At 51.9% G+C, this 26,765-nt stretch overlaps 2 protein-coding genes across 6 annotated transcripts in view; both read right to left on the reverse strand.

The window, feature by feature from the left end:
* Positions 1-360: 360 nt before the first annotated feature.
* TPRN (taperin) lies at positions 361-16,328 on the reverse strand. Its single transcript, XM_071766603.1, has 4 exons — positions 14,108-16,328; positions 2,302-2,485; positions 1,915-2,042; positions 361-1,544 (listed from the first exon to the last, which is right to left on the reverse strand). Exons 1-4 carry the CDS (start codon positions 16,241-16,243, stop codon positions 1,482-1,484), a joined length of 2,511 nt encoding a protein of 836 aa, XP_071622704.1. The 5' UTR covers positions 16,244-16,328; the 3' UTR covers positions 361-1,481.
* A 3,020-nt stretch (positions 16,329-19,348) lies between these two features.
* The window catches only part of NSMF (NMDA receptor synaptonuclear signaling and neuronal migration factor), a 42,003-nt gene continuing 34,586 nt past the window's right edge, over positions 19,349-26,765 (reverse strand). For all 5 annotated transcript variants that reach the window (XM_071766662.1, XM_071766661.1, XM_071766659.1 and 2 more), the window contains one exon: positions 19,349-26,139. In XM_071766662.1, the coding sequence (XP_071622763.1) occupies positions 26,042-26,139 (98 nt within the window). In that variant the 3' untranslated portion in view covers positions 19,349-26,041. The remainder of the gene's footprint in view (positions 26,140-26,765) is intronic.

Here is a 26,765-nt window from a genome sequence, read left to right on the forward strand (position 1 = left end):
TTCCCACAGTGCTTGGGTCATGTCAAACACTGAATACTTTTTTTTTTTTTTGCGTTATCATTCTAGAAATATTTAAGACACCCAGGGCAGAAAAGAGCAGCTGTAACACTGTAGGTCCTAGCATTTAGTCCTGACAGTATTTTTCAGCAGGACAACCTTCCTCCTGCTGCTACAATACAGACCAAAAGAAGCCCAAGGTATGCAGAGTATTTTCAGAGCCATCTTGTCCAGACATTCATCGTGTATATGTATGTATAAACCAGACAAACCAATAAAAGTATCAAATTCAATCAGCCTGTTCCTTTGGGTGGAGCCACACATTGGGGCACCCCTCATCCCATAAAGCCCAAGGAGTCCAGGTCTATTCCAACCACATCTCTTTTAATCCCAGAAGTACAAATCACATTAGCAGCAGTGTTCCGTCTTCTCCAGAGTGCAATTCTGACCCTGAGTTTACAGTAGTAGAAAACTTAAATGGAACAATCTAGCAGATTCCTTTGCATATTGGCTGCATTAAACAATTACAATAAAACTATAAAAATCCTAGAAAAAAATACCACATTCCTTGTTCAAGTTCTGCAGTAGAAAGGAGTGAAATGGCCCTCCCATGCTTTGTGTGAGAGGAGCAGAGTGAGCAGGGCCAGGGGAAGCCTCCCTGCCACCTAAGACAGGTAAATCTTACCCAGTGAGATGCTGGAACCAAGCAACAGGAGAAACTGGCAAACTGAGGCATAATCAGCAGCTACTGAAGACTGGAAGCCAGGGTTGGGTACACAGATCAAAGCTATGGCCAATGTCTGGGAGTCTTCATGAGGCTCAAGCCAGCCTGGATGCTCCTTTATAGATCAGTGTAAAAATGCCACCTAAAGCTGAAGGCTTTTATTCCACCTCCCCACCCCTCACACTCTGCATTCAGCTTCCTTCACAAGAATGTAACTGGCACATAAATTCCATGATGGTTCAGAGAAACCAGACCCAGAAACGTGCTGAGAACAAACCACAAACCTCCAATGGTTTCCCAAACTGACCCCCAATTTACCTGTCAAATCCCAGCTCATCTCACTGCCCAGATACTCCCAGTCCTCCAGCTCCAGAACCATTCTTCACTGGGGCTTCTGGCAAAAGAGGGGCTACAAAAGCTGTCCAGACCCCCGTGCCTGGATGGGTGGTCTCAGATAAACACTGAGAGAATCCACATCCATCCCAGGATTACGGATCTGGTTTATGATGCTTGATCTTGAACAAGGAATATGCAAGGCCACAGGCAGAATAAATCATACGCCTTAAAAGCAGTAGTTAGGTCCCAGAATCCAGTGCAAATAATCTCCGAAGATGCTCGATAGCATCCAGCCCACCCTTGGCATCAGGATCCAGTTAGAAATGCGGTGTAGGAGGGACCCAGACTGATCTCGGCGGTGGCTCGGAGGTGCAGTGACACCGTGTGCCCAGCAGCCGCTGCTGCAGCCCGGGGGATGGAGCCATCAGAAATAGAGAGCAGGTTCGCTGCTGAAATCCGAGAGCCCTCCCTTCTCTGCCGGGGTGAGCTGGGGAGGAAACGGAGTTGACAGGGAAAAGTGTCACCAAAGGCAAAGCAAACGGGTGCCCACACCTCCGGAAGGTGAAGGCTGCGTTGGCACCTTGCCCGAGGGCATTTAATCCCCCTCTCCAAATATGCCCTGGAGTCCCAAGTTTGCCAGCTGCCTCCCCTCTGCTTCACACACCCAGGGAGAGGCACTGGGACATCTTATCCACCCCTCTGGGAGCAGTGGCACAGCTCCCTGGGCAGCCAACACAGCCACAGGTGTGCAGAGAAGGCCCATCCCATCCCATCCCATCCCAATCCATCCCACCCCATCCCCTGTCCTGACACAGCACAGCAGGACAAAGCCAAGATCTCCTGATTTAAAGTCTCACCATGACTTGGGTCCCATGGCCATCAACCTCCTTTGGGAGGGTTCCCTCTGCAGCAGGCACCTCCTCATACTTCTGCTCCTGCCACTCACTGAACTTCACGGAGTGCTTTGGGGTGTAGCTGGATAAATCTGTCAGAAGGACAAAGCTGATGTCAGTGCTTCTCACTGTCCCAAAAGGAAACGGGGTCAGGATCCTGGCAGGGGCAGCATGGAAGTTGCCCATCTGCAGTTCCCTGCTCTGGTTCAAGCCCTGTCCCCAGTAAGCCCCAGTTCTGCTGGCAGAAGTCACCTCCATTTGGCATTTCCAGCCATGTGGAGCCCCATAAGGGGCTGGAGGAAACAAGGATAATGTCAGACCCCACCAGTAACTCCACAGAGCCTCACTCACCAGAGTTGGGTGCATTGGGATGCAAAGTGCTGTTTGGGCGTGGAAGGTAAAGGGTGGAAGACTTCTCCTCCTCTGTTTCAGAAACGTGTCCTTCCTCTTCCTCCTCCTCCTCTTCTGCCAGTGAGCTCTCTGATGGATATTCAAACATGGTCTGCAAACTTGTCTCATTGAAAGAGATCTTCATCTAGACAACAGCAAAGGAGAATTCTTAGAAAGCAGCACAGAAACCCAACATTTGCTCTGGCACCCCAGGGCTTCCCCCTGCCCTGAGGGAGCCACCATGAACTCCCCAACTTCCCCCACATCCCTTGTCAAATCTCTCAAAACAAGGAGTCCTTGCCAGGACTAAGTTTACACCAGGAGGAGGGATGTGTCCATCAGTGCAGATCAAGGCTCACGAGCAGCTGCCTAAAAGGCTGTTGTGATCCCTTTACTTTTAACTACAATTAACACTGAGCTAATAGGGTTAGGAACAGAATTAAAAGGGCATGGCTACCAGTGACAGGCAGCAGGAGCTGGATGGTTCACAGGATCTCTGCTGCTGCTGTGTAATAACCAGCAAGAAGGAAGTGCAGCACGTTTGCCCTGGGTACCATGTTTTTAATTCCTCTCACATGCAAAATACCCCACAAGCTGAGGAACAGCTCATGGCCCCAGCTGCCTTTCCCCATTCCCTGCCCAGCCCTGGCCAGAACCACTGTCACCTTCCCCAGGGGACACGTGGGGAGAGGAATGATTGATTGTATGTCAAAAAGATTGGGGAAAAAATGGCCCTGAAGATCAGAGCATCCCAGTTGCTGTTCCCTGAATTTCTCACCCTTGTTCTGACCTAGATGCTCCCTGATCCGAGGCAGGCAGTGAGTGGGCACAATGTGGTGTCTGTACTGTGGGGACAAACCACACTGCCTGGCATGAAGGCCACCAGGGTTGAGGTGCCCAGAGCTCCTGGAAGCCCAGAACCTGTCCCAGAACACTGCACGTGGGCCACTGACCAGTGCTGGAGGGAGAACACTTGGCTAAACAAGGAAAACAAAGGGGACAGATGTGCCTGGGGGTTAGAATTTAAGTTTGGGAGATGAAACTACATTTTCCTCATTGTCTGGTTTCAGGAGGAAAGCTCTTAGAAAAATTACTTTGAGTCCAATTTGGACTAAAGCTGTGTGTAGAGCAAGAGGAGAAAAGAGCCTCCCAGGGACTAAAACCAAAGAGCAGAACCCATCAGCAATGACCAGGGGACACCCCACGTGCAGTGCCCAGCAGCACCAGCCTGAGCCCTGACCCAAGGCAGCCACCCAGGACCAGGGCTGGGTGTCCCCCAGAATGTCACCAGGCTTTGGCAGCTCCAGAGAGGCCCCAGCACCCACCAGAAGAGAAATCCTGAACCACAGAGGTGCCAGCCCCATGCACCCAGAGCCCCAAGCTCCCACCCAGTCAATCTGCTGCTTCAGCAACACCTCTGGCTGGGGCCATCCTACACAAAGCCCAGTGCCAGACCCCCCAAAACCCCGTGCTGGGTTGCTGCATGCTCAGCTCATCACCCCCACAGCCCTTGTGCTGCTGCCAAGAAGCAGGAGGAGCCCCAGGGCCACTCCCAAGCAAAGCAAACACCGGGTGCTGGCACAGGGCTGGGCTCCTCTGGGCACCTCTCCAGCCCTGCCCAGCAAAGCAGAGGGAAAGCAGCCCCAAAACCCAAAGCTGGGAAGCTGCTGGGAGCTGTGGCATCACCTGGGAGCTCCCCTGCCCAGACACGAGGCTGCCCAGAGCAGATCTGTTTGATCCATCAGAAATCAGAGGAAAGCTGGGGGCCCATGGGTGGATGTGAGCAGAACTGAGCACTGTGCAGAGGGAACACAGGCAGGTTGGGGTCCAAAAACCATTTCAAAAGAAAAATCAGGAGGCCAGCAACAGCACAGCACCCAGGTCTGCACAGCCAGCCCCATGCTGGGCCATCCAGACTTCTATGGAAACACAAAATGCATTTTCTCTACAAGAAACACATCCCAGCACCCAGCCTGAGCACACTGCTCGCTCTCTCTCAGCACCAGTTCCCCCCCTTTTCTGCCTCAGCAGCAGCTGCTGGCTGGGGAGAGAAAGGATTCTGCACCCTTCAGCTGTGGATGTTTGCAGGGATTTGTCACTGTTTGCTCAGCTGAAAGCTTCACCCAGAACTGTGTCACAAAACCAGGCTCCAACCCCAAACCATTTATCTATGTATCAATGCTCTGCCCAGCAATCTGAAGGAACAGGCAGGCTTTTCAGGGAATATTGTACTGTTCAGGCATCAGATTCTTGTTGCCATAGCAAAATTCATTTATTTGCTCGGATTAGAGCAGTAATGAGTAATAGAGCACCCAGAGTAAACACTGTTCAACAAGTGTAAATCTGAACAGTCATATATGGCTCATTTAGAAAGGAAAATATTATAAATTCAACCTTGCTTCAGGTGATGCAGGCTGGCAGGACCCAGGCTACACCCAAACCAACAGCAAAAGAGCTCCTGTGTACAGGCATGGACTGAAAATAAAAATCACCAGTTTATAGAAACCAGCCTGTGAGAGAAACCATGAAATTCAGCAGATACCTCCCCTCCAAAAGACAAGGTGGGAAAGCCTACAAGGCCAGGGGTATCAAGGCAGATCTCAGGAGCAAACCATGGGGCTAATCTCATCCTCAGCCATCTCTTTACTGTGGCTTTGCTCTCCTCCACCCATCATCCCATTCTCCCATACCCATTCTCCACCCATTATCACATTTGCTTCTTGGCAGGTGTGGCAAAACCAAAGTGTAATGTAGGCTGCTTCACACCTCTTGAGCAGGAACCTCTCTGGTGTGCAGCTGGGGGGATGTAAAGCAGCTGATTTAACAGTTTGCACACCTGGTCAGCAAAATGCCTCCTCCTGCCTCACCCCAGCAGCAGGAGGGGTTTGGCTGCTGTCTGCAGGAAGGGTGGGCAGCAAATCAGCATGAACATAAGAATGAGTGTGACTGAAGAGAACAAGCATGGACAAAAATCAGTGCTTTGAAGAAGAAGAAAAAAATCAAATCACTTTCTGCTTCTGTTCAGTCTTTGTTGCTGCACTGCTTGTCCAGAGATTTGGTCACCAAAAGAAAAGACCAAGGCATCACAGCTGGGGAAGCAGCCCAGTGGTGTGTGCATCAAGAAGCCAGAGCATCCCACAGAGAGATGCAAGAAGCAGCAGCCCAAGCTGGGCAGGAAATGTCCTCAAGACCTCAGGATTTGTGTGAAGAGGTGGGGGTCCTAACCCAGAACAGTCTCCAAGCTCCACACTGCCATAGGGTGAAAGGAAAGGTCCCTCAAGAGGCACAGAACTGCTTGTGAGACTGGAAGCAGAGGGTAGAAACTGGCATTTTACAGTGGCTCCAGATCCTCAAAGGGTTTACCCTGGTATTTCCATCTGAGTCAGGCTGACTGTTCTCACACATCAGCAGATTCAGTAAAAGGAGGTGGAGGAGGAGCTCACAAACTGCATACCTCTGCTGGGACCTTCATTTTTTCCATCCCAACCTCCACTCAGTGATGTAGACAACTCTCATGTGATGCAGTTTTCTCTCTGAAACTTTTAGATAAAAGATTTTTGGGAAAATCAGTCACTTCACAGGAGTTAGCAATGAGCTTATCTGCAAGCCTGTACTTATCCTGGAAAGGTGGCCATGTGTCAGCCCAAGCTCTTGAATAACTCCAGGCACAATCTTTATGCACAGCAGCCTGGGCTAGCACCCTGAGGGCTGCAGTAGTAGCAGCAGGTTACCAAGGCACTTGCTGTCATTCAGGAGAAGATAAGAACCTTTTGTACCTCTAAAGCAGTTCCTTGGCACAGGAAGAAAGGATTTTTCCTTGACAAGGACATCTAGACATGGAGAGGACTTGAGGTTTTGTTCCTGTACCAGAGTATGCACTTGTATGGCTGAAGCAGCCTAAATAGGGCCAGGAAACTGCAGGAGGCCATTCAGAAATGTACCTCTCAGGTACCTCTCAGTCAGTACAAAAAGAGGAGTTTGGGGTCACTGGGTTGGCCACCTGATCTTGCTTTTTTCCAAGAAGTGTTTCTCAAGAGTAACAGAGTTTTACTCAACCATTAACTGCATCACAGGGTTAGTTACTGAACAGCACTGAAGATTTCCAGCAGTCTGGGTGCCCAGCTCCCAAGGCACAAGGCAAAACAAGAAAGTCTCCATTTACAAGGCAACCCACAGAGCCAGCTCTGTGTAATCAATCTGCTGAGGCACATGGCAGACAGGGGCAATGCATGGAGATTCGAAATATTAAACTCCTTGCTGAAGACACGGGGAAGTTTCAAATTCCTGATGAGAAGTGACAGGGTAGGGACAGTCCAGAGAGCATCAAAGGGCAGGCAGCTCTTACTTAACTCTTCCCTTGACTGTGTTGGACAAGAAGAGATTCCAGCACCCAAAACAACCTCTGGGCAGTTGGAGTCCAAGTCTGAGGGGGTACAGAGCAGTTATTCACCCACAGATCCCTGCAGACATCTGCAGGCAGAGGAGCCCCAGCCTTCCACAGCTTCACAACCAATCCACACAGTCCTTACTTGGTCTGTAGGAACTGGACATCCCCCTGCTTGTCTGAAAGGGATCTCAGCTGAATACACAAAGAGAGCAGGCATAAACAAGATAAAATTAGTACCAAGACTTGGCATCTCCATAAATGACACACAAAAACTCCCCCACAGCAGAGGCTCTGTCTTACTCCAAGCCTAAAATCTGTAGCTACAACACAGTGCAGAGCTGGGTGGTGCCACCCACAAACATCTCTGTTCAACCCAGACTGAGCAGAGCAGTCCAAGGACATTCCCTGGAGAGGTGCAAGTGAACAACAGTCTCCAGCTAAAATGAGGCAGGCAGAGCATCACTTCCCAGGAAATAAGGGCAGGCTGGGAACAGAATTCCTTCCCACCCTGGCAAGGAGTTCATTTGAGACTTCAGGAGCAAAAGGCTTCAGTGACACAGACAGCATCAGCCACACCAGAGAGCTGGTGCCTCTTTTGCCCTTTTTCTGTACTACTAATATGCAAAAGACTTCCTCAAAGGGAAGTAACCAAGTGCAGCAAGTTCACCACAGGACTCAGAGCTCTGCCCTCAGACACACTACCTACAAGCTACACAATTCCCTTAAGCAAAAGCAGTTTGCTCCCATGGTGCCTCCCAGATATTTTCTTAAGCTTGCCTCTAGCCCAAATGTCTACAAAACAGCCTTGCCAAGTCCCTGAGATCATCTGAAGGGCACTTCTCAGAAAACATCAGCACCCAGTTCCTGCTGTCCAGATTTTCCCAGGATGTTTATGAAGTTTCTCTGCAGGACACGGACGCTCCACGTGACTCTTCCTACCCAAAATTTCCAAACAGAGATACTGTTCCAGCTTCACAGCATGTCCCTGTCCCCTGCAGTCACTAGGGAGAGTCTGGGTTTCTAAATAGGCTTTAAATTGCCCAGGTTTCACTCAGGAGAGGAGTGAGCACAAACCCAGAGATGAAGGAGATGCTGCTGTAAAAGCTTTTACCATGGTTTACTTCATGGTCACTGAACCTGGAAACTAAACATTCATTTCCCTACCATTTCCCATGTGTAACACTGACAAGAAAACTTCTGCCCTGCCAGCCCCAGTGTCTACTTCCTCAGCCCTTCTGAGGAACACCAAGGAAAAAACAGAGGGCAAACCCAAACTCAAGACAAGCTGAAAAGAGCTAGAGGGATGTTCTAGCCCATCCCCAAGCTGCTCCACAGATTAAGGAATCTGATTAAGCCAACGTTAACTGTAATCCTTGTGATCAGAACTTGGAGCACAAAGCACTCCAAATCTCCTCTCAAGCTCCAAGATGGGTTGAGCTCTGGGCACGTCCTAACCAGCTCCAAAGGCAGGCTTGGCCCTTATCTGCATAAGAGTTTCTATTTTAGCTCTTCTGTCCTTTCCCAAGGCTGCCCCCAGCAGCAGGGGATGGGAGGAGGTGAACTGGGGGGAACTGGAATCATATCATGGAATCCCAGACTGGTTTGGGTTGGAAGGGACCTTAAAGCTCATCCATTCCCACTCCCCTGCCATGGTCAGGGACACCTCCCCCAGCCCAGGGTGCTCCAAGCCCCATCCAACCTTCAACACTGCCAGGGATGGGGCAGCCACAGCTTCTCTGGGCAATCTGTGTCTCCCCATCCTCACAGAAAAGCATTTTTTCCTCATGTTTAACCCAAATCTCCCTTTGTCAAGTTTTAAACCATTGCCCTTGTCCTCTCACCACACACCCATGTCAAATGCCCTCCCCCAGCTCTACTGTAGGCCCCTTTCAGATGTTGGAAAGAGCCTTTCATGGTTTGAGGAGCTCTGAAGTGATGTTTGCTTCTCATGGGCAGCTGCTTGTGCTCCGGGGAGGAGCTGAGTGTTGGCATTTTCCACCTGAAGCTCAGGGATGGGTTCTCTGTGTCCCTACCCTGGGGGTGGCTGGGGGTTTTTCCTGCTTTCTCTTCCATTTCCCCAATCCCCTCAGGAACAACTCAGGATGTCCGGGGAGCATGAGGTGAAGCATGGGAGCAGACAATTTCCCAGCAGAGCTGAGCTCAATCTGACTCCTCTGCTCTGCCAGGCACTGAGTACAGACAAGAACCATCATCACTGCCAGGAGTTGGCAGGCAGTGGGGCAACAAAAACCCAACCCACCACCCCACTGATAGCCTCAGGTCCAGCTTGTGAGGAGGTTTAAAAAGCAGAACCACAGCAACATCCTGATCTCTGGAATCTTCAGCCATCACCATCGTGGACTAAAAATCAGCAGAATTAGCAAAGGGCAGGGAAATAGCCCAGTGTGGGGGACACAGCCCTGCTCACATCTGTCAGCTGCTGGAAATCACCTCTGCAGGGCAGGGACCATGCCTGCTGATCCCAGACATGTATCTTCTGAGCAGGACTTAGCACTGCTGACCTCATCTACAAAAAATTCAATACTTCCATGTCAGATATGTACCACAGCCCCTCCTTAAAGATGGCAGCGCACAGCAACAAGTCAGAAAACAGAACAGGAAGATGCAGCTCTCCAAGAGCTATGGGACAGAAATCTTTGTCCTGAGCCCTGCAAAACACAGAGATGGAGGAATCTACATAATTTTTGCAGAAAGGTCTTTGCTTTCTGCACCAGGTTACTTTATTTGTGTTATGGTTAATTTACTTGTGTTATACATCAGAAAAAAAAAATTCCAGGCAGCCACTGGTATTTAGATTCCATGCTGTGCAGACTTGCTCCAAACAGGTCTGGGCACCAGTTGGAAGTGTTCACCCCTGCCAACATCTGGAGTCCACACCTGGTTCTCACAGGAGTCTGGCTCCAGCAGAACTGAACAGTTGGAAAGCTCCAGAGCCAGGAGTTCAGCAGGTTGGACCAACCAGACTGCTGCCCAGTCCTGCCCATGCCAAACAGCTGAGGGATGTTTACAACATTTTTTTTAACAGATGTACCAGTGGGCATTTGGAAGCCACATTCAGGCATCGTGCAGCTCAGTGTTAGCAAATGGACCATGCTGAAGTCCATGTAAGCTGGAACTTTTTGAAGATGAGCTGAGGCTGAGCATCTTTGAAGGCAGTTTCACCAAGGATCAGGACAGCATGAGACTAATGTGCAGTCCCTCAATGTCCTTTGTTGTAGTGAGGAGCCAGAGTTCAGCCTCAGCAAGATAACACAAAGCCTGAAGACAGACAAGGTTTTCTCAGGACCCCCCTGGCTCAGCAGCTTGCAGTCCTTTCCAACCCCAATCCCTTGCTCCAACATGCCAGTCACATGCTTTACAGAAACCCAGATTTCTATCTTGCTGACAAGTTTATTGTACATTATTTTGGCAGGTAACCAAATCAAGACTGGTTCTTGTCAGCTCAGCCAAGCTAGACTTTATCCTCCAAGATCCCAAAGATCCACATCCTGCAGCACAGCCTTCCCTTCCTCCTGGGGCTGCTAACAGCCTGAAGTGAATTTACTGCTTCTGGAACACCAGAACACGAAGAGGAGCAGTGAGCAGAGGTCACCAGCAGCACTCTGCATCCTCTCCCCCACTCCCTGCTTAGAATAAAGGTCAGTAGGTCTCCTTCCATCCCTGCACACGTATCCTGTCCTCACCAGCAGAGCCAACAGCTCAGCCACCCTCCTCCAGCTGCTGCCCCACACAAAGCTGCAAACATTCACTTGGTTTTCAAACTGCAGTGTCCCCCCAGTGCTCCACCTGAACGACCTGGGATGCCATTTGGAGAGGTCCCAACACAGCCACGGAGTGGCTGAACCTCCCTGGATGGAATCCTCACACCCAGGGGAGGACAAGAGCTCAGAGTCCCAGCTCAGTCCCCAGGATGAGCACAGCTGGAACTCTGCCCTCCACCTGCAGATCCTCCTGGTGTTCCATCACCCACAGCTCCACACTCACCTCCCCAGCCCTGGGGGAACTCTCCCACCACAGCAGCTCTGGTTGCACAAGAGAGCTGGGAACCCATTTGTTATTCTGACACAAGAGCAGCATTTCTCTCTCTCCCTCATCAGCTCATGATCCAGCTCCAGCCTCAAAACAAACAGCTGCTTCACATACTTGAAGTGTCTGGAAGGAGCAACAAAGCTATTTTTTTTCCTAAAAGGCCTTGGAGACCAACAGGCTACAGCAGAGTCAGAAGTCTAACTGGGTCCCACAGCCATGCAGCTGAGAGCAGGAGCTCACCCTGCACCAGCCACAGCAGCACTGGAACCCACTCCCACTCCAAAAATCCTCAGAGCACGTGGATCAGAGGACACGGACTGAACCAGCTCCATTTTGCTGGCATCTCTACCATGGTCAGTCAGTGAATGGCCAGCAAAGGGGATGGAAAAGGGAGGCTCAATTTCTGTATTTGGAGAAAAACACGATTTGCATCTCATAGAACAATCAAACCACCACCACCTCTCTGCCTCCTAATCAATCATTAGCCTTGCCTGGAAGCACAGGGATCCACAGGAATGTGGTGTTTCCAGGCTGAGCTAGTCCTGCTGTTTATCTCACCCAGATTCCTGCTGGGCAGCAGCAAGAGTGTTGGAGCGATGGAAGTTTCACTGCACAGCCCATTCCTGACCCTGGGGCATACTTGAAGAACTTTTCAGCAAACCCAAGGCAAGGTTTGGAAAGGAAGATGCTCAAAGGTTTGGAAAGGAAGACTCATCCAGCAGGTCTGCCTGGAGGAAAATGCCCCCAAAAGACCTGGGTACCTGCTCACTGAAACCAACAGCAGGTTTGATCTTGATAGCCCCAAAAAATGAAGGGACATGGGTTTCACCACAGAACTGCAGCTTCCAGCTCACAGGAAATGTCTGCTTCTGCCCAGTTCAAGCCAAAACCAAGTTTCTGACAATCCCAACATATCTACAAAACAGAACCCCTGTTTTTGGCTGGTTGCCTTGGCGACACACAGTGATCTCTTGGGAAGAAACCAAGGAATGTGTCCGATTACCAGCTCCTTCCTTTTCAGGCATCAACACAGCCTTATTACCCAGAATAAAACCCACAAACATCCTCTGGGTTAAGAGTAAACAGAAATCTTTCCACTTGCTACAGCTCCAGTATCTTCTAACCCTTCTAACCCTACAAAGTCCAGCTCCATGCTTGCCACCCCTACCAAGAAGGCAACTGAAGGAAAATCTCTTCTTTCTCACTACACTGCCACATGTCATTTTACCCAGCAACTTTGGCTCTTTACTACTTCTCCTAAAGCTGGCTCTGATTTTCCAAATGGTCCCCATTTGTTTCAGACTCCAGCACTCTGCACTGCAACAGGCAGTTCCTCCTCTGCCTTTTAATATCTTCCTTTCAGAAACTGGATCTTTATTCAGGTTCTCCTGCAGGACATTGCCCAGGTCCAGCTGATACAGCTCCATGTGCATCTCACAGTACTCAGCACACTTCATGGTCAGTGCCTGCAGAGAGGGACAGTTAATGCCATAAAGCTGATAAGAACAGAAGCAGAGAAGCTCCATGACCTGCCCCAATGTCACACAAATCCAACACAGAGAAGACCAAACACTGGGTAAACAATTGCCAAGAACCATACGACACTTTTAGGTTGGGAAAGGACCTCTGGAGGTCTTTAGCCCAGACTCCTGCTCCGAGCAGGTCCAACCAGATCAGTTGCTCAAGGTTCTCCTCAGGCAAGTTTCAAACACCTCCAAGGATGGAGATGCTGCCACTTTTCTGGGTTCCTGTTCCCCTGTTTGACCACCCTTAAAGAATCTGGTTGCTGCACTAGCCTTGCCCTCGCCTTCTTTCCTCCTTTTTGTACTGTCAAGGACAGCTTCCACTATGTACCACTTCACAGGTTTTGCTTACCTGAGGATTAATTTTCTTACCAGCATCACCCTGCACAGAGAACTCAGCTCCACCAGCCACATCAGAAGCCAGGCTAATCCCAAAGAGTCTGTCCCACAAAGTTTCATATGTGTTTTCTACTCCATCCTAAGATTACCCAAGCTGTAACACGTCTTCTGGATATTTTGACCATTTATACCACACACTTGATTTGATGTAAATCCAAGTAACACCCCACACTGCCCAGAGCTAAGAAAACAGCTGGAAAGAGTACAGTCGAGCAGGTATTTACACAGCAGAACAATTCCAGTCTAATGAAGCATTTCCTTGCAGGAGGACAAGATAAAGTACAGGAGCACTGAGTGAAAATAAACACTCCTGTTTATTTGCTTATTCTGAGTCTCCTGGCTCTCATGCTCCAGATCTGCTGCCTGCACCAGTCATGATCAAATTAACAAATTAATTGACTGTCAGCTCTTCTGAAGGAACTCAACAACACTAAGCCACGAGAAACTGTGCTCCCTGCCTCCTTCTCAATGAGATGCACCCCGTTCAAAGGATTCCCTCCAATTACCATGCTCCCTGCCTCAGGCACCCCTGTGGATTCAGTCCATCAAACATTCAGTCGAATTTAGGTAACGGAATGTCAAACAGCTCTTCCCACTATGGAAGCACATGTCATGCTGCAGACAGGAGTTGGGATTTGTCACCTCAGCTGCTTTCAGAGCCAAACAATTCACACCCACTCCTCCTCCAGCCCAGCAATGCAACTCCCTCTTTCAGCATGACTGTGTCTTGATCACATCCAGATGCGTTTCGTCACACCACACAAAGATTAATTCTCAATTTAAGGCTCGAAAGGATCTAAGATAAGATTCCAAGCAGTGAAAAAAACCACCTGGCATTGGCCCCGAAGACACTTGGAGCAACCCATGTCTCGTGGATGCAGCTGCAGAGCCAGAAGGAGCAGACAGGTGGCATAATCCTATCGAGGGGAGTTAAGTTGTTGCTGATCTCGTTCTGCCTAATAGAGACCTAATTCCTCAGCCTCTATCAATAGATCAGCAACGCGGGGGAAGGTGGCAATGCCACACTACCCACTACAGTGACACAAGACGGGCAGTGACCACGTGGAGCTCAACATGACCAACAGACACAGCGAGGGGATGAGTCCCCAGCCACCCAAACCACCAAACTCACCTCAGTCTTCCAAATTCCGGGCATATTTTACTTTCTGTTACCATACCTCCAAGCAGCAACTGGAGGGGAGCCCCTACAGTTCCATCTCATACCCCACTCCCCTCTATTCCATGGGTCAGCACGCAGTATCCCCTCCCCAGGACAAACCTCTGCCTCTCAAAAGGACCAGAAAAGTTCTACCCATCTTCCCACCCAGCACCTCCTGGAAAGACAAGCCAGAAGTAGTGATTCACTTCCAGCCTGGCTGTTTGGCACCCAGGGGCCCCAGGCAGTTACCTTCTTGCGTCGGGAGCCTGTCTTGCTCATGCAGGACCTCTCCAGGGACAGGTACCCCCCGATCACTTCGATCTCGTTCACCGTGGGGTAGCGCTTTTTATGGGACACCCCTGCTTGGGGCCCAACAGCATTCTCCAGAGCTTTGCCTTTTCCTCTGCTCTCCTCCTCCTCCTCCTCTTCCTCCCGCTGTGGCTTTCCGATGGCATCAGTGACAGTCTGCAGCCCAGAGGGCTTCTTTTTGGGCACAACAGTGAAGGTGCTGCCTCCTCTCTGATGAGGGGCAGAGTGTGGTCTGTAGAGGGGCACAGAGGAGACCTCCATGTCCAGCTCAGGTCCGACTCCCCCGGGCTGATCCGCCAAGCTCCCTGTTCTCACAGCCAAGCTCTTGGGGGAGAGCTCCCCGTTGTCCAGCTCCACAATGTCATCGATGTAAGTCACAGGTACCAATGGATCCAGAGGCGCCGGTGGGGAAGTGACAGGCTCTTCCTGCTCCGGGGCGGAAGCCCTGGAGGGCTCCTTGGGTGCCTTCTCTTCCAAGGTTGTTGTTGGTGGTGGTGGTGGCCCTGGCCTGGCGCTCGGGGCTGGGGACAGAGCTGGGCTGCCCTCCCGGCGGGGCACGAAGAGGAAGGAATTGCGTGAATTGAGGCGCAGCTTGGCCAGGGCCTGGGCCTGCAGGTCGTGGGCTGGGATGGCAGCCAAGTCGGGCTTGGGGGCCGGGAGGATGTCAAAGGAGCCCCTGGCCCGGGGGGCTGAGGAGGAGAGAGGCTGCGTGGAGCCGGTGGCACTGGGGGCCAGACTGGCACTGGGCTGGGGGGGCACAGCCGCTTCGGCCTCCTCCGGCTTTGGCCTCCTGGCGTTGGCTCTGGCTTGGGAAGCGCTGGCGGATGGCACTGGTGGCCCCTTGGCCGCTGCGGGACGGCCCGTGGGGACAGCACCGGGCTCGGGGAGACGGCTACCAGGGGGCAGCCCCCGGGGGGTGACAGTGAAGGAGTTGGAGCCGATCTTGTGGAGAAAGCAGTTGGCCTGGGGGGCTGTGGCCTTAGGGGCGGCTGGGACAGCCTGGGGGGCTGTGGCCCTGGGAGGAGCAGGGGACACGGGCTGGGGGGTGACAGCCCTGGGGGGAGCAGGGGACAGGGGCTGGGGGGTTACAGCCTTGGGGGGAGCAGGGGACAGAGGCTGGGGGGTGACAGCCCTGGGGGGAGCAGGGGACAGGGGCTGGGGGGTGACAGCCCTGGAGGGAGCAGGGGCCACGGGCTGGGGGGCCGCGGGGTGATCGGGGACAGCCCGGGGTGGAGCCGGCAGAGGCTGGGGAGCGGCCGGCACCGCCTGCGGGGATCGCGATCTCGCCTTCGGGGACGAGGCCCGCGGGGACCCGGGTCTCCTCTGGCGAGGCGCCGAGGCCCGAGGAGAGCCCGGTACCGCCTGAGGAGGGGGCGGTCCGGCCCGGGGGGAGCCCGGTCCCACCTGCGGAGGGGCAGCCGGCCCGCCGGGCACGGAGCGGGGCCCGGGCCCTCCCAGCGTCTCCCCGACGCGGCGCCGGCGGCCCCGCGGCCGCTGCCCGAACTTCTCCAGGAGGCGGCTGACGGTGCCCGGCTCGGCAGCCTCGGGCTCGGCCGCCTCGTAGATAACGACCTGGTCAGCGCGGATCTCGGCGAGGGCAGCCCCGCGGCGGGACAGCAGCTCCCGTAGCGGGTCCGGGTGCTTCGGCGGGGAGGAGGAGGAGGAGGAAGAGGAGGCGGCCGGGTCCCGGCGGCGGCCGGGCAGCGCGTCCCCCTCGGCGAAGCAGCCGGCGGCGTCGGGCTGGGACTCGATGATGATGATGTTGTCGGCGCGGATGGTGCGGATGCCGGGCACGGCGCTGTACAGCTCCAGCAGCTGCTGCAGCGGCCGCGCTGCCCCGGGGCCGTGCCCGGCCAGCCCCTGCCGCAGCCGCCGCCGCTCGCTCTCCAGCCGCATGAAGGGGTTCTCGCGGAGCGGGCCCAGGCTCTCCGCCACCACCAGCCGCTCCCCCGCCGAGGGCTCCGGCTCGCCGCCGGCCACCCCGGCCAGCTTGGCCCGTTTCCGCTCCAGGATCTCCCGTTTCCAGGCGGGCTGAGCCCGCGGCCCGGCCCCGAGCGGCGGCTCCGCGCTGCTCATGGCGGCGGCACAGCGCGGTCTGCGCGGCTCGGCCGCCGCCTCCGCCCGCCGCACCTGAGCAGGCCCCGCCGCCGGACCGGCACCGCCCCGGGGCCGCCCTCCGCGGGGCGGGGCGGGAACCGTGACACGGCCGGGGCGGCCCGTGCTGGGGCTCCCTGAGGCGCTGGCCGGGCCCTGATCCCCGCTCCCCGCTATGCTCCGGGGCTGGTGTCAGAGATCCCGGGGCTGCCGGGAAGCGGCTGGGCTTGGGCAGTGTGAGGTTACCGGCATGGCCACGGCTCCCGCTGCCCTCACACGGAAACCCGGGGGGGCTCCGGCCTGGCAGGAGCCACGGGAGCCAACCCCAACCAAAATGCCTGGTCTGCTCTTTGTCCCCATCCTGCACTGGCCAGCCTGGTGCCAGCTGAGGACAGGAGCGAGAAGCACCCCAAAAAAAAAAAAAAAAAAAGCCCCTTTGGGTGCTCAGCCACCCAGATGTGCTCAGCCACTGGTGTCTGGGCAGAAGCAGCCGTGGTGGGCAAAGCAGAAGCCATTGGCACCCAGGGGTGTCCTGTTGGGTTCCTCGGAGTGCGTTTTAAGGAGAGCTTTGGGGGATACAGGTGGGGGTTTCCATGGCCGTGGCAGCAGAACAGGAAAGCATTTTCTCCATTGGCTTTGGTCTCTGGCCATGGCTGCTTTGGGCACAAAAGTGCAGGGAATTCCTTCCAGGCAGTGCCTGTTACCAGCAGCCAGCGGGTTTCTTGGGGAAGTCTGTGCAATCGGGAAAGGATCACTTTCTTTCCCGAAGCTGAGGACTTTCCATGCCTCTGATCAGGCTGCGTGATGAAATCCTCAGCCTGGGAACCAGGGGAGAGACATGGCACACCGTGACTTAAGTAATAAATAAACTTTGGCCAGAACTTGCCACGAATCCAACCTGCCCGGGAGCTGGAAACACGGATGTGTTTGCTGGGAGGAGCACCATGCCCTGCTGATAAGGCTCTTACCTTTGCACCCCTGAGCCAGAGCAGAGAAATTGCACCTTCTTCAATTCCAGTGATACCTGGAAATGATATTACCGAAAATAAGATTTTAGTGCCACTGCTGCCCGGCATGCCCAGAGCTGTGCAGTGCCCAGATGTGCAGCTGCTCCTCTGCCAGCCCAAAAAACACAGCTAAATGGCAGGGGGTGGCTCTTTGCCATTCAGCTTGAAGAACAGAAGGGTGATTTAAGGTGTGCTCATGACCCACTGTACTTGTCCCAAGCACAGCTCCATGGAGCAGCATCCTGGATGCCCTCGCTGGGTCCCGCAGTGCCCGGGTTGAGGATAAAGAGCGGGCAGTGACAGTGACATTTCCCTGCCTCTGGTGACTCATGGCTCAGGCACGTACAGAGCCAACAATGTGCCTTTGTCCTCGCTAGATCTCAATGGATTTCTCTTTCATGGTCTTGTCTGGTTGGCTTTTGAGCCTGTGTAAAGCCCATAAATCCTGAAATAATGAATCCCACAGTTTATCTGCACCTGGTGCCAAGAGAACACTTCCCTTTGGGGGGGTTGAACCTGACATCTGCCACTTCTGCTGCCTGCCTGCCCTTATAACAAAAAAATAAATACAGCCATTATTCATCTCCTCCCCTGCCAGTCCAGATTTGAGAGCCTTCTATCATTTCTGTCAGTTCTTTCTTTCCCAGGCTGAGTCAGTGAAACAGTGCTGAGGACCAGACAGTGAAACTTGGCTGGCGAGAAAGCACTTTGGAGCTAATCCCCTGCCTCGCTGTGTTTACACCCAGAAGTAACCCTGGAGTAGTGCTCGAGTGTTGCTACTAAGAGCCTCCCGGGAATCCCACTTGTATTTTGGCACAAAACCTGAATGCTTGATTACAAAACCCAGGTGGCAGGGGACAAGATCCAGCTGGTGAGATGGCAGAGTGCCACCGGGTAGCACAGCCACGAGTTCCCCAGCAGCACCAGGGCTGTGGAGCACACACAACACCTCAGCACCAGACACACCACTTGTGGCAAGGGAACAGGGACAGAGCAGGGCCTGGCAGGACTCAGAAACACAAGATTTCACCCTAAACCCCTGTGTGTCACCTTGGTTCCTTGCCCTTTTCCAGGGCAGAGAGAAACTTCCCCTGAACAGCTCCTGCTCAGGGTTTGTGGCCTTCACACCACCACGTGCAGCAGAGCACAAAGGGAAGAAGGCAACAGGAAAAAAAAAATCTTTTGTACTTGGGCTTCTGCAGCAAGTTTGACTTTGTGCCCTCCTTTAAAACCAGGACAGTGTCAATGTGGAGTGGTTCCAGGATAAATAAAATCTTACTGGCCACCAGGAACTGCAGACACCAATGATGCTGCAGAATCCTTAGGGAGAGGAGTGCCTGCGTCTCTTCCTCTTTTAACTGCATCTGGGGCTCTTGCAGCTCTGGAACTCTGGAGTTTTCAGCCCTTCCCCAGTGGTGATGTCCAGAGGTGCCTGGTGCTTCCATCTCCCTCACCTGCCAGCACCACCAAGCATTTGCAGAGTGGCATTTCCTGGCTCTGTGAATGCAGCCAGAGAACGAGGGAAAAAAAAAAGAGAGAGAGAGAGAAAACCCTGCTTTCGCAGAAACATCTCTTTTTATTAAATCACATCTTAAAACCTAGAAACAATCATGTATTTGATCCTGGTTATCATACACGAAGCAGCAGATGATGGCCAGTGGCTCCTGTGTGGCAGCCAGGTTTTTGCCCCACACCTGGGCAGCAGAGAAGACAGCAAGAAACCACCTCAAAAACCAGGGAGAGTGCTTTGGGGTGATTTGCTTCTCACTTTTCCAAGGAGCCAACCTGCTGGTCCAGAGCCCACCGAAACCTTGGAGCTTCCAATCTACAGAACTAGAAAACAGCTTTGGCCACATCTCAGGCTGAGCTCTCCAACCCAGAGGCTCTCTTGGCACCAACATTTCAAGCTCCTTCTGCATCAGCTCTGCCTTCATCTTCCTGCAGCAGGACCCAGGTGCTGGGGTGCAGACTGGGCAGGCAGCTGGGGATCCAACCCTGATCCAACCACAGAGGGATGTGGCCACACTGCCCTGGAGTTTGGTTCTGAAAGGAGCAGGATTCCTTATTTTGACAACTGTGATTTCTTTCTTATTTGCAGGAATGTAACATAATCAAGTGTCTTGGAGCACTTGTGGATATGAACTATCCTTCTGCACCTCACCAGGTCCATTTTCAAAGCCTGCCTCACCTTTTCCACTCGTTACTCGAGGGTGGTTTTTTTTTTTAATTTTCTGAAAACACGAATCCCCCTCCGTGGTGGCTCTGCAGCAGCAAAGGGAGAGCTGGGAGCTGAGCAAAGGAGCTGGAAGTGAAAACTGGTGCCTGAACTCCAAAGGGAAACAGTAAAGATCAAAAAAAAATTGACTCTCAGCCCTGTGAGAGCTTGGGTTGTGCTGCTGTTTGGCATGGCAACTGAAGTCACCCCAGTTCCAGGAATAGTTTTGCTAAAGAACAACAGGAAACACAGAGCAGAAAAACTACTGCCCCTTCTCACTCCTTTGGGTCCAAGTCCAGCCTGGCTTCCTGGGATGGGGAACACCAAACTCACTCAGTTTCCTCAATCATCCCCATCTTACCACCCAGCAAAATCACCTCTTATTTAGCACAGGGGGCACAGCAAGCACAGGGGAGCAGGATCCATACTCCAAGGGCTGTGGTTGCCTGAACTTATCTGCAGTGTTTTTAGGGCATTTCACATCTAAGGACAAAGCTACCTGGCCTTGAATTCCCTGCTCTGAGTTCATGTGACCTTGTGGGGAGGGGGGAGTCTATTGCTACAGCTGAGTCTTAGCACTAAAAAAAAAAAAAAAAGATAATAATCTATTAACCCTCCACTTTTTATGAAAGCTTTGTGAATATCAGTGATGTGCATCTGTGCTGGTCCTGAGCCAGAGAGCAGGGTGACCATGGGAGTGACCACGGGAGGACAAAACCCCCAGGACCCCAGGGAGCAGGGCAGGGGTTGTACCCCCAGGTTACTGCTGCCCACCCCTGGGGATCCCCAGAGAGCCCACCCTGGAGAAAAGCTTCAGCATCTGCTCCAGGGTCACTTTGCTCAAGGCTGAGCAGGGCCATGGAGAGGCTCTTTTTGTGAAAGGTTTACAGGGCCACGACTGCTGTCATCAACCACCAGGTCAGGAGGAAAGATGCAAGATAATAAATACAGCCTGGCCCCCACCACTGGCTGCAAGCCAGCCCTGGGGGGGTCCTGTGTATCCTTACATCTCTCAACTTTAAGGATGCTCTAAAAGCAGTAATGTGAGAAGTCATTAGGCTGTACCGGGTCTTTAAAATTTAGCAAACATTTCTAGAACCATGCAATTAAGCATTCAGATGGATTCTTTACATTAACATCCAGAACTTTTATTCCTTCCAGTCTGTTTTTCACACTGGTTGCCAGTTTGCTGGGCTGACTTCATTTCTGAATCAAAGCAGCCACTGGTTCCTGTGGCTCTCTGCACAAGCTGGGCAAGAGATTGGGCACTGGCACTTCAAGAGAGACAGCAAACTCTGGAATTAATGGAGCCAATTACACAGCAGGATTACCTGGGAGTAACAACAACCACAGTCAGGTTCATGGTCACTAAACCACCCGTTTACTCACTCAGCTTGAATGTACAATATTACCAGCAGGCTGACTTCTCATCAAGTCCATAACAGTTTCCAGTTGACTTTGGCTTTTGTTTCCACAGCTGAGAATTAAAAAACACTCCCACAGAAGATGCAGAAAGCCACGAACACACTGTGGTCAGTGGGATAAAACACAGGATCACAAAGAATGTTTTACAGATGGCGTGGAAAATGAGATTGCAGCTGGCTGTCCCTGGGGAGGATGTCTGCATGGCATCCCTCAGGAAGGGCTGGTGGTCCAGGCTGTCCCAGCAGAGCCCACAGCCACTCAGCTTCACGGGTACCTGCAGATCAGCATCCTGGCCCCACAGCTGGAGGAAGGGTGACCCAACCCAGCACATCCTCTGATGCATGGTTCCGGCAAGGAGGGCCAATTGCACAGACCCTGGAAGGATTTTTTTTTTATCATCCAGTACCATACCTTATCCTGGACCAATACATTAGTAATACACAACTGTGACTCAGACAGGGTCTTGATGGGTTGAACATTTACACTCACACCACGAGAGCAGAGCCAGCCTCTCATCCCACCTCCTGTCTGGGCCGGGATTAAGGACACATTCCCATTTCCAGGTCCTGCCAGGCTGGCTATTGAAAAATCAGCATTTTCCATTCTTTCAGTGAACCCCGCAGATGCTGCCTGAGGGTGAGGGTGCAGGGTGGGCAGTCACTGCCAGCAGAGCCTTGGGAACAGGAACTCCCAGCCACAGGTCACCAACGTAGTCACGTCCTGAAACAACAGCAGCTATTTGTCAAGTGGATGTGTGCCAGGAGGCAGAGAGATGCTCACACAGCACGGACAACAACGAGAATGCTGCCTCTGCACATGGCAACGTGAGCCTGGAGAACCAGGGGAGAACACCCCCCCAGACCTCGGGACAGAGTCTGTGTGTGAGGACACGACGTGGACACTCATATACACACACTCCAGAAACCCCTGGGGCAGGAAACCTGTGCTCAACTCCAGCCAACAAGTCCAGGCTGAGGAAAGAAGAACAAAGACATTTCCAGAGTCCCCTTGGCAGAGCAGAATTCCCCCACGGGCCGTGGCTGAGGCACTGGGAGGCAGCAGTGATCCCAGGGGTGTGCACAGCAGAGTCCTTGCCCAGGGATGGATGAGTTGGCTGCTTGCCTTTTGCAGTCAGAGCTACAAGGAGTTTTCTCGTTTTGTTTCTGTTTTGTTTTTAATGCAGGAAGGGGTTGTCTGCTAACTCATCCATTTCCCATCCCAGGCCTGGAGGTCAGCTGCAAAAGGAAGTCAGTGACTGCAGCATGAGGAGAGGTGCAAAGAGCTTTATCTCTATTTTCTACCTATTTCTCCCCTTCCCAGCCAAACAAGAAGAAAAAAGAAAAGCCTCTCTGGAAAACCCTGTAGGAGACAAGTGCTACATCCAAGAAGACAACCCCTGAATCCTCTACAGCTGAGTGAATGTCTCCTGCAGGCACCAGAGGACATGGCTGGGAGCTGAGCTGAGGAGCAGCAGACTGGAGAGCTGAGGCACTTGCTGCCCACCCTTCTCCTCTCCTGGAGGTGACAGTCCCAGCCCAGGCCATAACACAACCTGCAGACTCTGCTGATGTTCATCAGGCTGAGCAAGGAGCTGGAGGTCACCTCCAGTCCTGCCACATGGGGCTGGGGGGAGCAGCCAGGGCTGGCACCAGTTCAGCTCTCCCAGTTCCAGCTGCTTCTCTCCAGGGCTAACCAGGTGCCCCCCTTCCTCCTGCCCTTGCTGAAAACAAACCCAAACCAGGCAGGAGCTGCAACCAGCAGGTCCCTGTGGTGGGGCCAAGGCTAACGGGGTGACAGAGCCACCGAGCCTCTACCTGAGCAGGCGGGGACAGGAGCTGAGCCACACCATAAACTGCTGGCCCTGATTGCCCTCATCAGAGGTGAACAAACTGGTTCCAGGGCTTCAGACAGACTGACACACCCCAAGAGCAGGCAGCTGGCAGAAGCAGGTAGAAGAGGAAGGACAAATTGTGCTGTGTACTCAGCAGCCACAATGCCCTGCAGTGAGCCCTGCCCTGCGGGCACTGCCAGGACCGTCCTGAGTGTCACCTGGAGATGCTGCAGAGGCACTGGGGGGGTGAGGGATGTCCTGGCTGTGACTGTGCTGCACACTGGCAGCAAGTGTGGAGGTCAACCTTCCCAGGCTGGTCCAGCTGAGGAAGCTACAGGCTCTATTTTTAACTCCAAAGTTTAAATAATTACGTGTTGGCTTTGTTTTTTTTCCCGCATCCTACCCTCTGCTGATCCCTTCCTTTCCCAGCAGCCACTTGACAAATTCAACCAGTTAAAAAGGGGAAGAAATTTGCTTTCCTCTTTCAGAGATGGTTAACTTCATAACATAAATTATGCTGCAAAGGACTTTAAACATCAAAACTCTATTGTCTCTCAAGTCACAGCTTTTAGAGTGTTTCAACCCTTCAAGTTAAATGAACGCTACAAAGGAAATAATATGCTCATGTCATAAACACCACAAACCATGAGGAATATAGATCTTTGGAAAAGAGTGAAACGTGTTCATCATTTGTCATTACACTACACTCGAGTCAACTGCACCAGTGAAACAGTCTGTAAGGTTGACTCCAACACACATTTTCCCAGAGAAAGTGTCCAGTCTACCTTTTGACTCTGCACCCCTCGTTCTACAAGTGGTCAATGAGGAGAGAGCTACAACAGTTCTACAGAGAAATCACTGAAACGGGTACAGAAATGGGCCCTCTCAGAGTTAAATAAGATTTTCAATAGTTCCACAATGCTACATTCATGCTACCAAGTTCACTGAAGTGGGAATTTACTTTAGAAAAGAGAAAGGAAGAACAGTTTGTCTGTCTCCAGTTAGGAGCATAACCACAGGAGGTAAAAGGGTCAGAAAGGGAGAGAGTTTTGTGTCAGCATTTTCATCCTGCCACTACCATTTCTCTCTCCAAACAACACAGGACTTCACACTTTCATCACCCCTACAGCTCCCACCTCTCCCAAGCACAGCTGCTGGAAGCTACTGTGCTAAATAAGAGAGAATTGGCATAAATTTTATTTTTTTTTTTATAGCTGGCATGTTCTTCCAAAAGCTACAGACTGGTGCCTGTTATCCCCTTCAGTACAAGTCTGGAAAACATGACGAGTCAAGAGGATTAGAGCCCAGCCAGGGATGATGCCCCCAGACCCCCCAAGGTGAGGCCAGCTCAGCAGGGCAGCTTCCCAACAGCTCCCAGACAGAGGGGGAGGCAGCAGCCCACACCTCTTTGGTTCTCTATGTTGCTTACAATGACTTTAAACCATCTCTCTCCACCTATTCCTTACGTTCTATATGTACATTATCTCTTCTAAAGAACTGCTATAACTGTACAGGGGTCAGCAGTTCCAGCCAGAGCCCTGCTCCCCAAAATTACAACCGTGGGATGCCACGGGGAAAGGAGCACTCTGCAGATCAGAACAACTAGGTCTTTTTCTAAGTATTTAAAAGAAGATTTTTACATAAATTTTCCTTCACTTCACAATCAACCAATTGTAGATACCAGGAAATGAGGAAACCAAGTTAATCATTCCCTGTTACTTCTGTATATTTCACTTATAAAAAGAAATAACTTGCATCACCTCCCACAACCACCACTGATCTGTGCCAGCTCTAAGTTGTTTATCCTCTAAAAAGGGGAGCAGAAGATGAAAAAAAAAAGCCTTCTCAAAACAAAAAGCACCCCCTCAACATATACAAACAAAAAGTGACTATATTCCAGAAGATATCCTCAAATATGAAGTTCAAATCTGGGAGAACTGCTGCTCTGCCACAGCTCAGGGTTTCCCCTGCCCTGCGCAGGACGGGAGCGGCTCAGACCAGTGACCAGGTCCTTACAGCATCGGAAAAAAGAGGTGGTTTCTGCACAAACAACTGGCAATCAAGTGAACATGGGGAAGATTCCAAATCATGCTACAAACCCATGCTGTATTTTTGTCTCCAAAAGAAGCATTTCTTCCAAACACCTCAGTGAAGTCCCCTTGGAGGGGTCCCGGTGGCCGCGCTGCTCCACCCGGCAGCCTGGGAGGAGAATCCATCTCCCCACACCCAGCAAAACTCTGGCATGAAGGAGGAATTACCATGGCTATTCATTTCTGAGTCAGTTTTATACCATAGTGAACCTGACAAGAGGTTTCTCAGACGTATTTCTAACCTAAAGTACTTGGGCAAAACTCAAGTCCCGTAGTTTTGCAAGCAGCAAAAGAGAAAGTAACAAAGTTGTGTCTAACTGGAGAAGAAATTTACATTCGTGAGAGCAGATACAATTAGTGCAACACAGCTACTCTGGAAGTAAGGAACCAACTCGGATTAATCAATGCAGCAGACATGCAGGGTCTGCTAAGTTATGTTAAAACCACGTTTGCTGGTGATTAAATATGTCTACAGAAGATATATTACCAGTTTGAATATATTTTCAAGCAGACCAAAAATACTTCATCTATTGGTTAGTGGTGTGTTATTTTTAACTAATTAAATATCGGGAGGGATTTTTACCCCTCTTGCTATAAAAATTGCACTTATTTTCTAATAAACAAAACAAACCAAAAAAAAAAAAAAAGTTTAGATTTTGATTCTATATTCCAGTATATATTCACATTGAAACTGGATCCTTGTGATCTAAGCTTGCAGGAGTAGGTGTAGCAGTCCTTGCTCTCCAAAATCCCCAGCACAGAAGGTTCCACAGTACCAACCCCTCCTCTTCCTCTGTGCTCTGGTCACGTCTTCATCGTAGTGCACGGGTTAACTGGGTTTATTTTTTTGTAAGAAAACCTGAGCTTCAAAAGTCTTTAAAAGGACCCGGAATCAAATCTGGCCCATTCTGACCCAAAACAGCTCAGTTCTGCAAGGAACTCCATCCATCCTGTCCTTGTTTCTCACAGCTCCTCCTGGGACACCCTGGCTCTGACCCGAGGTGTGGGTGAGGTCTCCAACCTTCCCCTCCAGTCTCTCTTCACCCTCTTCCTCTCCACACACTCCCGAGGGCTCCTTCCTCCCTCCCTTTAGCACTGCTGCCTCCCGTTGGGCTGTGAAGGACTCTCTGTGCCAATAAAAAAGTCTCTCTGCAATAAGCACGACTTCTTGGACACGGGTGATCAGCTTCCTCTTCCAAAGTCTTCCCCAGCTCATAAAATGTCATCGTAATCCAGGAGCTTGGAGTGCTGCCGGGTCTTCCAGAGGCGGTAAAGGCGAAAGTCAAAGTAAGTCTCAATCATTTGCTTACCTGGGAGAAAGGAGGAGAAGCAGAGGGGTTACACCCTGCAGCACCAGGGAGAGAGGTGGGAGCAGAAAAAAACCAAACAACCCAGCCCCCCCTGGGTAGGGACACAGGGAACCCATCCCTGAGCTTCAGGTGGAAAATGCCAACACTCAGCTCCTCCCCAGAGCACAAGGAGCTGCCCATGAGAAGCAAACATCACTTCAGAGCTCCTCAAACCATGAAAGGCTCTTTCCAACATCTGAAGGGGGCCTACAGTAAAGCTGGGGGAGGGCATTTGACATGGGTGTGTGGTGAGAGGACAAGGGCAATGGTTTAAAACTTGATGAGGAGAGATTTAGGTTAAACGTGAGGAAAAAATGCTTTTCTGTGAACAGATTGCCCAGAGAAGCTGTGGCTGCCCCATCCCTGGCAGTGCTGAAGGTTGGATGGGGCTTGGAGCACCCTGGGCTGGGGAAGGTGTCCCTGACCATGGCAGGGGGTCAGAACTGGGTGATCTTTAAGGTCCCTTCCAACCCAAACCAGTCTGGGATTCTATAACAACCCCCTGGCAGGCTCTGCAAAGGAACTGAGCACACAGTCTGACTCCAGACTTTGACCTCCCTGCACCCGACTGCAGAAGGGGAAGCCAG

The sequence above is a fragment of the Heliangelus exortis genome, chromosome 22, assembly GCF_036169615.1.
Source record: "Heliangelus exortis chromosome 22, bHelExo1.hap1, whole genome shotgun sequence".
NCBI classification, from domain to species: domain Eukaryota; kingdom Metazoa; phylum Chordata; class Aves; order Apodiformes; family Trochilidae; genus Heliangelus; species Heliangelus exortis.

Coding starts and splice junctions, on each gene's coding strand:
- TPRN (XM_071766603.1), bottom strand. CDS start 16,243: ATGAGCAGCGCGGAGCCGCCGCTCGGGGCCGGGCCGCGGGCTCAGCCC. Junction 2,486..14,107: donor CAGGCTCCCGACGCAAGAAG/GTAACTGCCTGG, acceptor GCTGTTGTCTAG/ATGAAGATCTCTTTCAATGA. Junction 2,043..2,301: donor TCCCAATGCACCCAACTCTG/GTGAGTGAGGCT, acceptor TCCTTCTGACAG/ATTTATCCAGCTACACCCCA.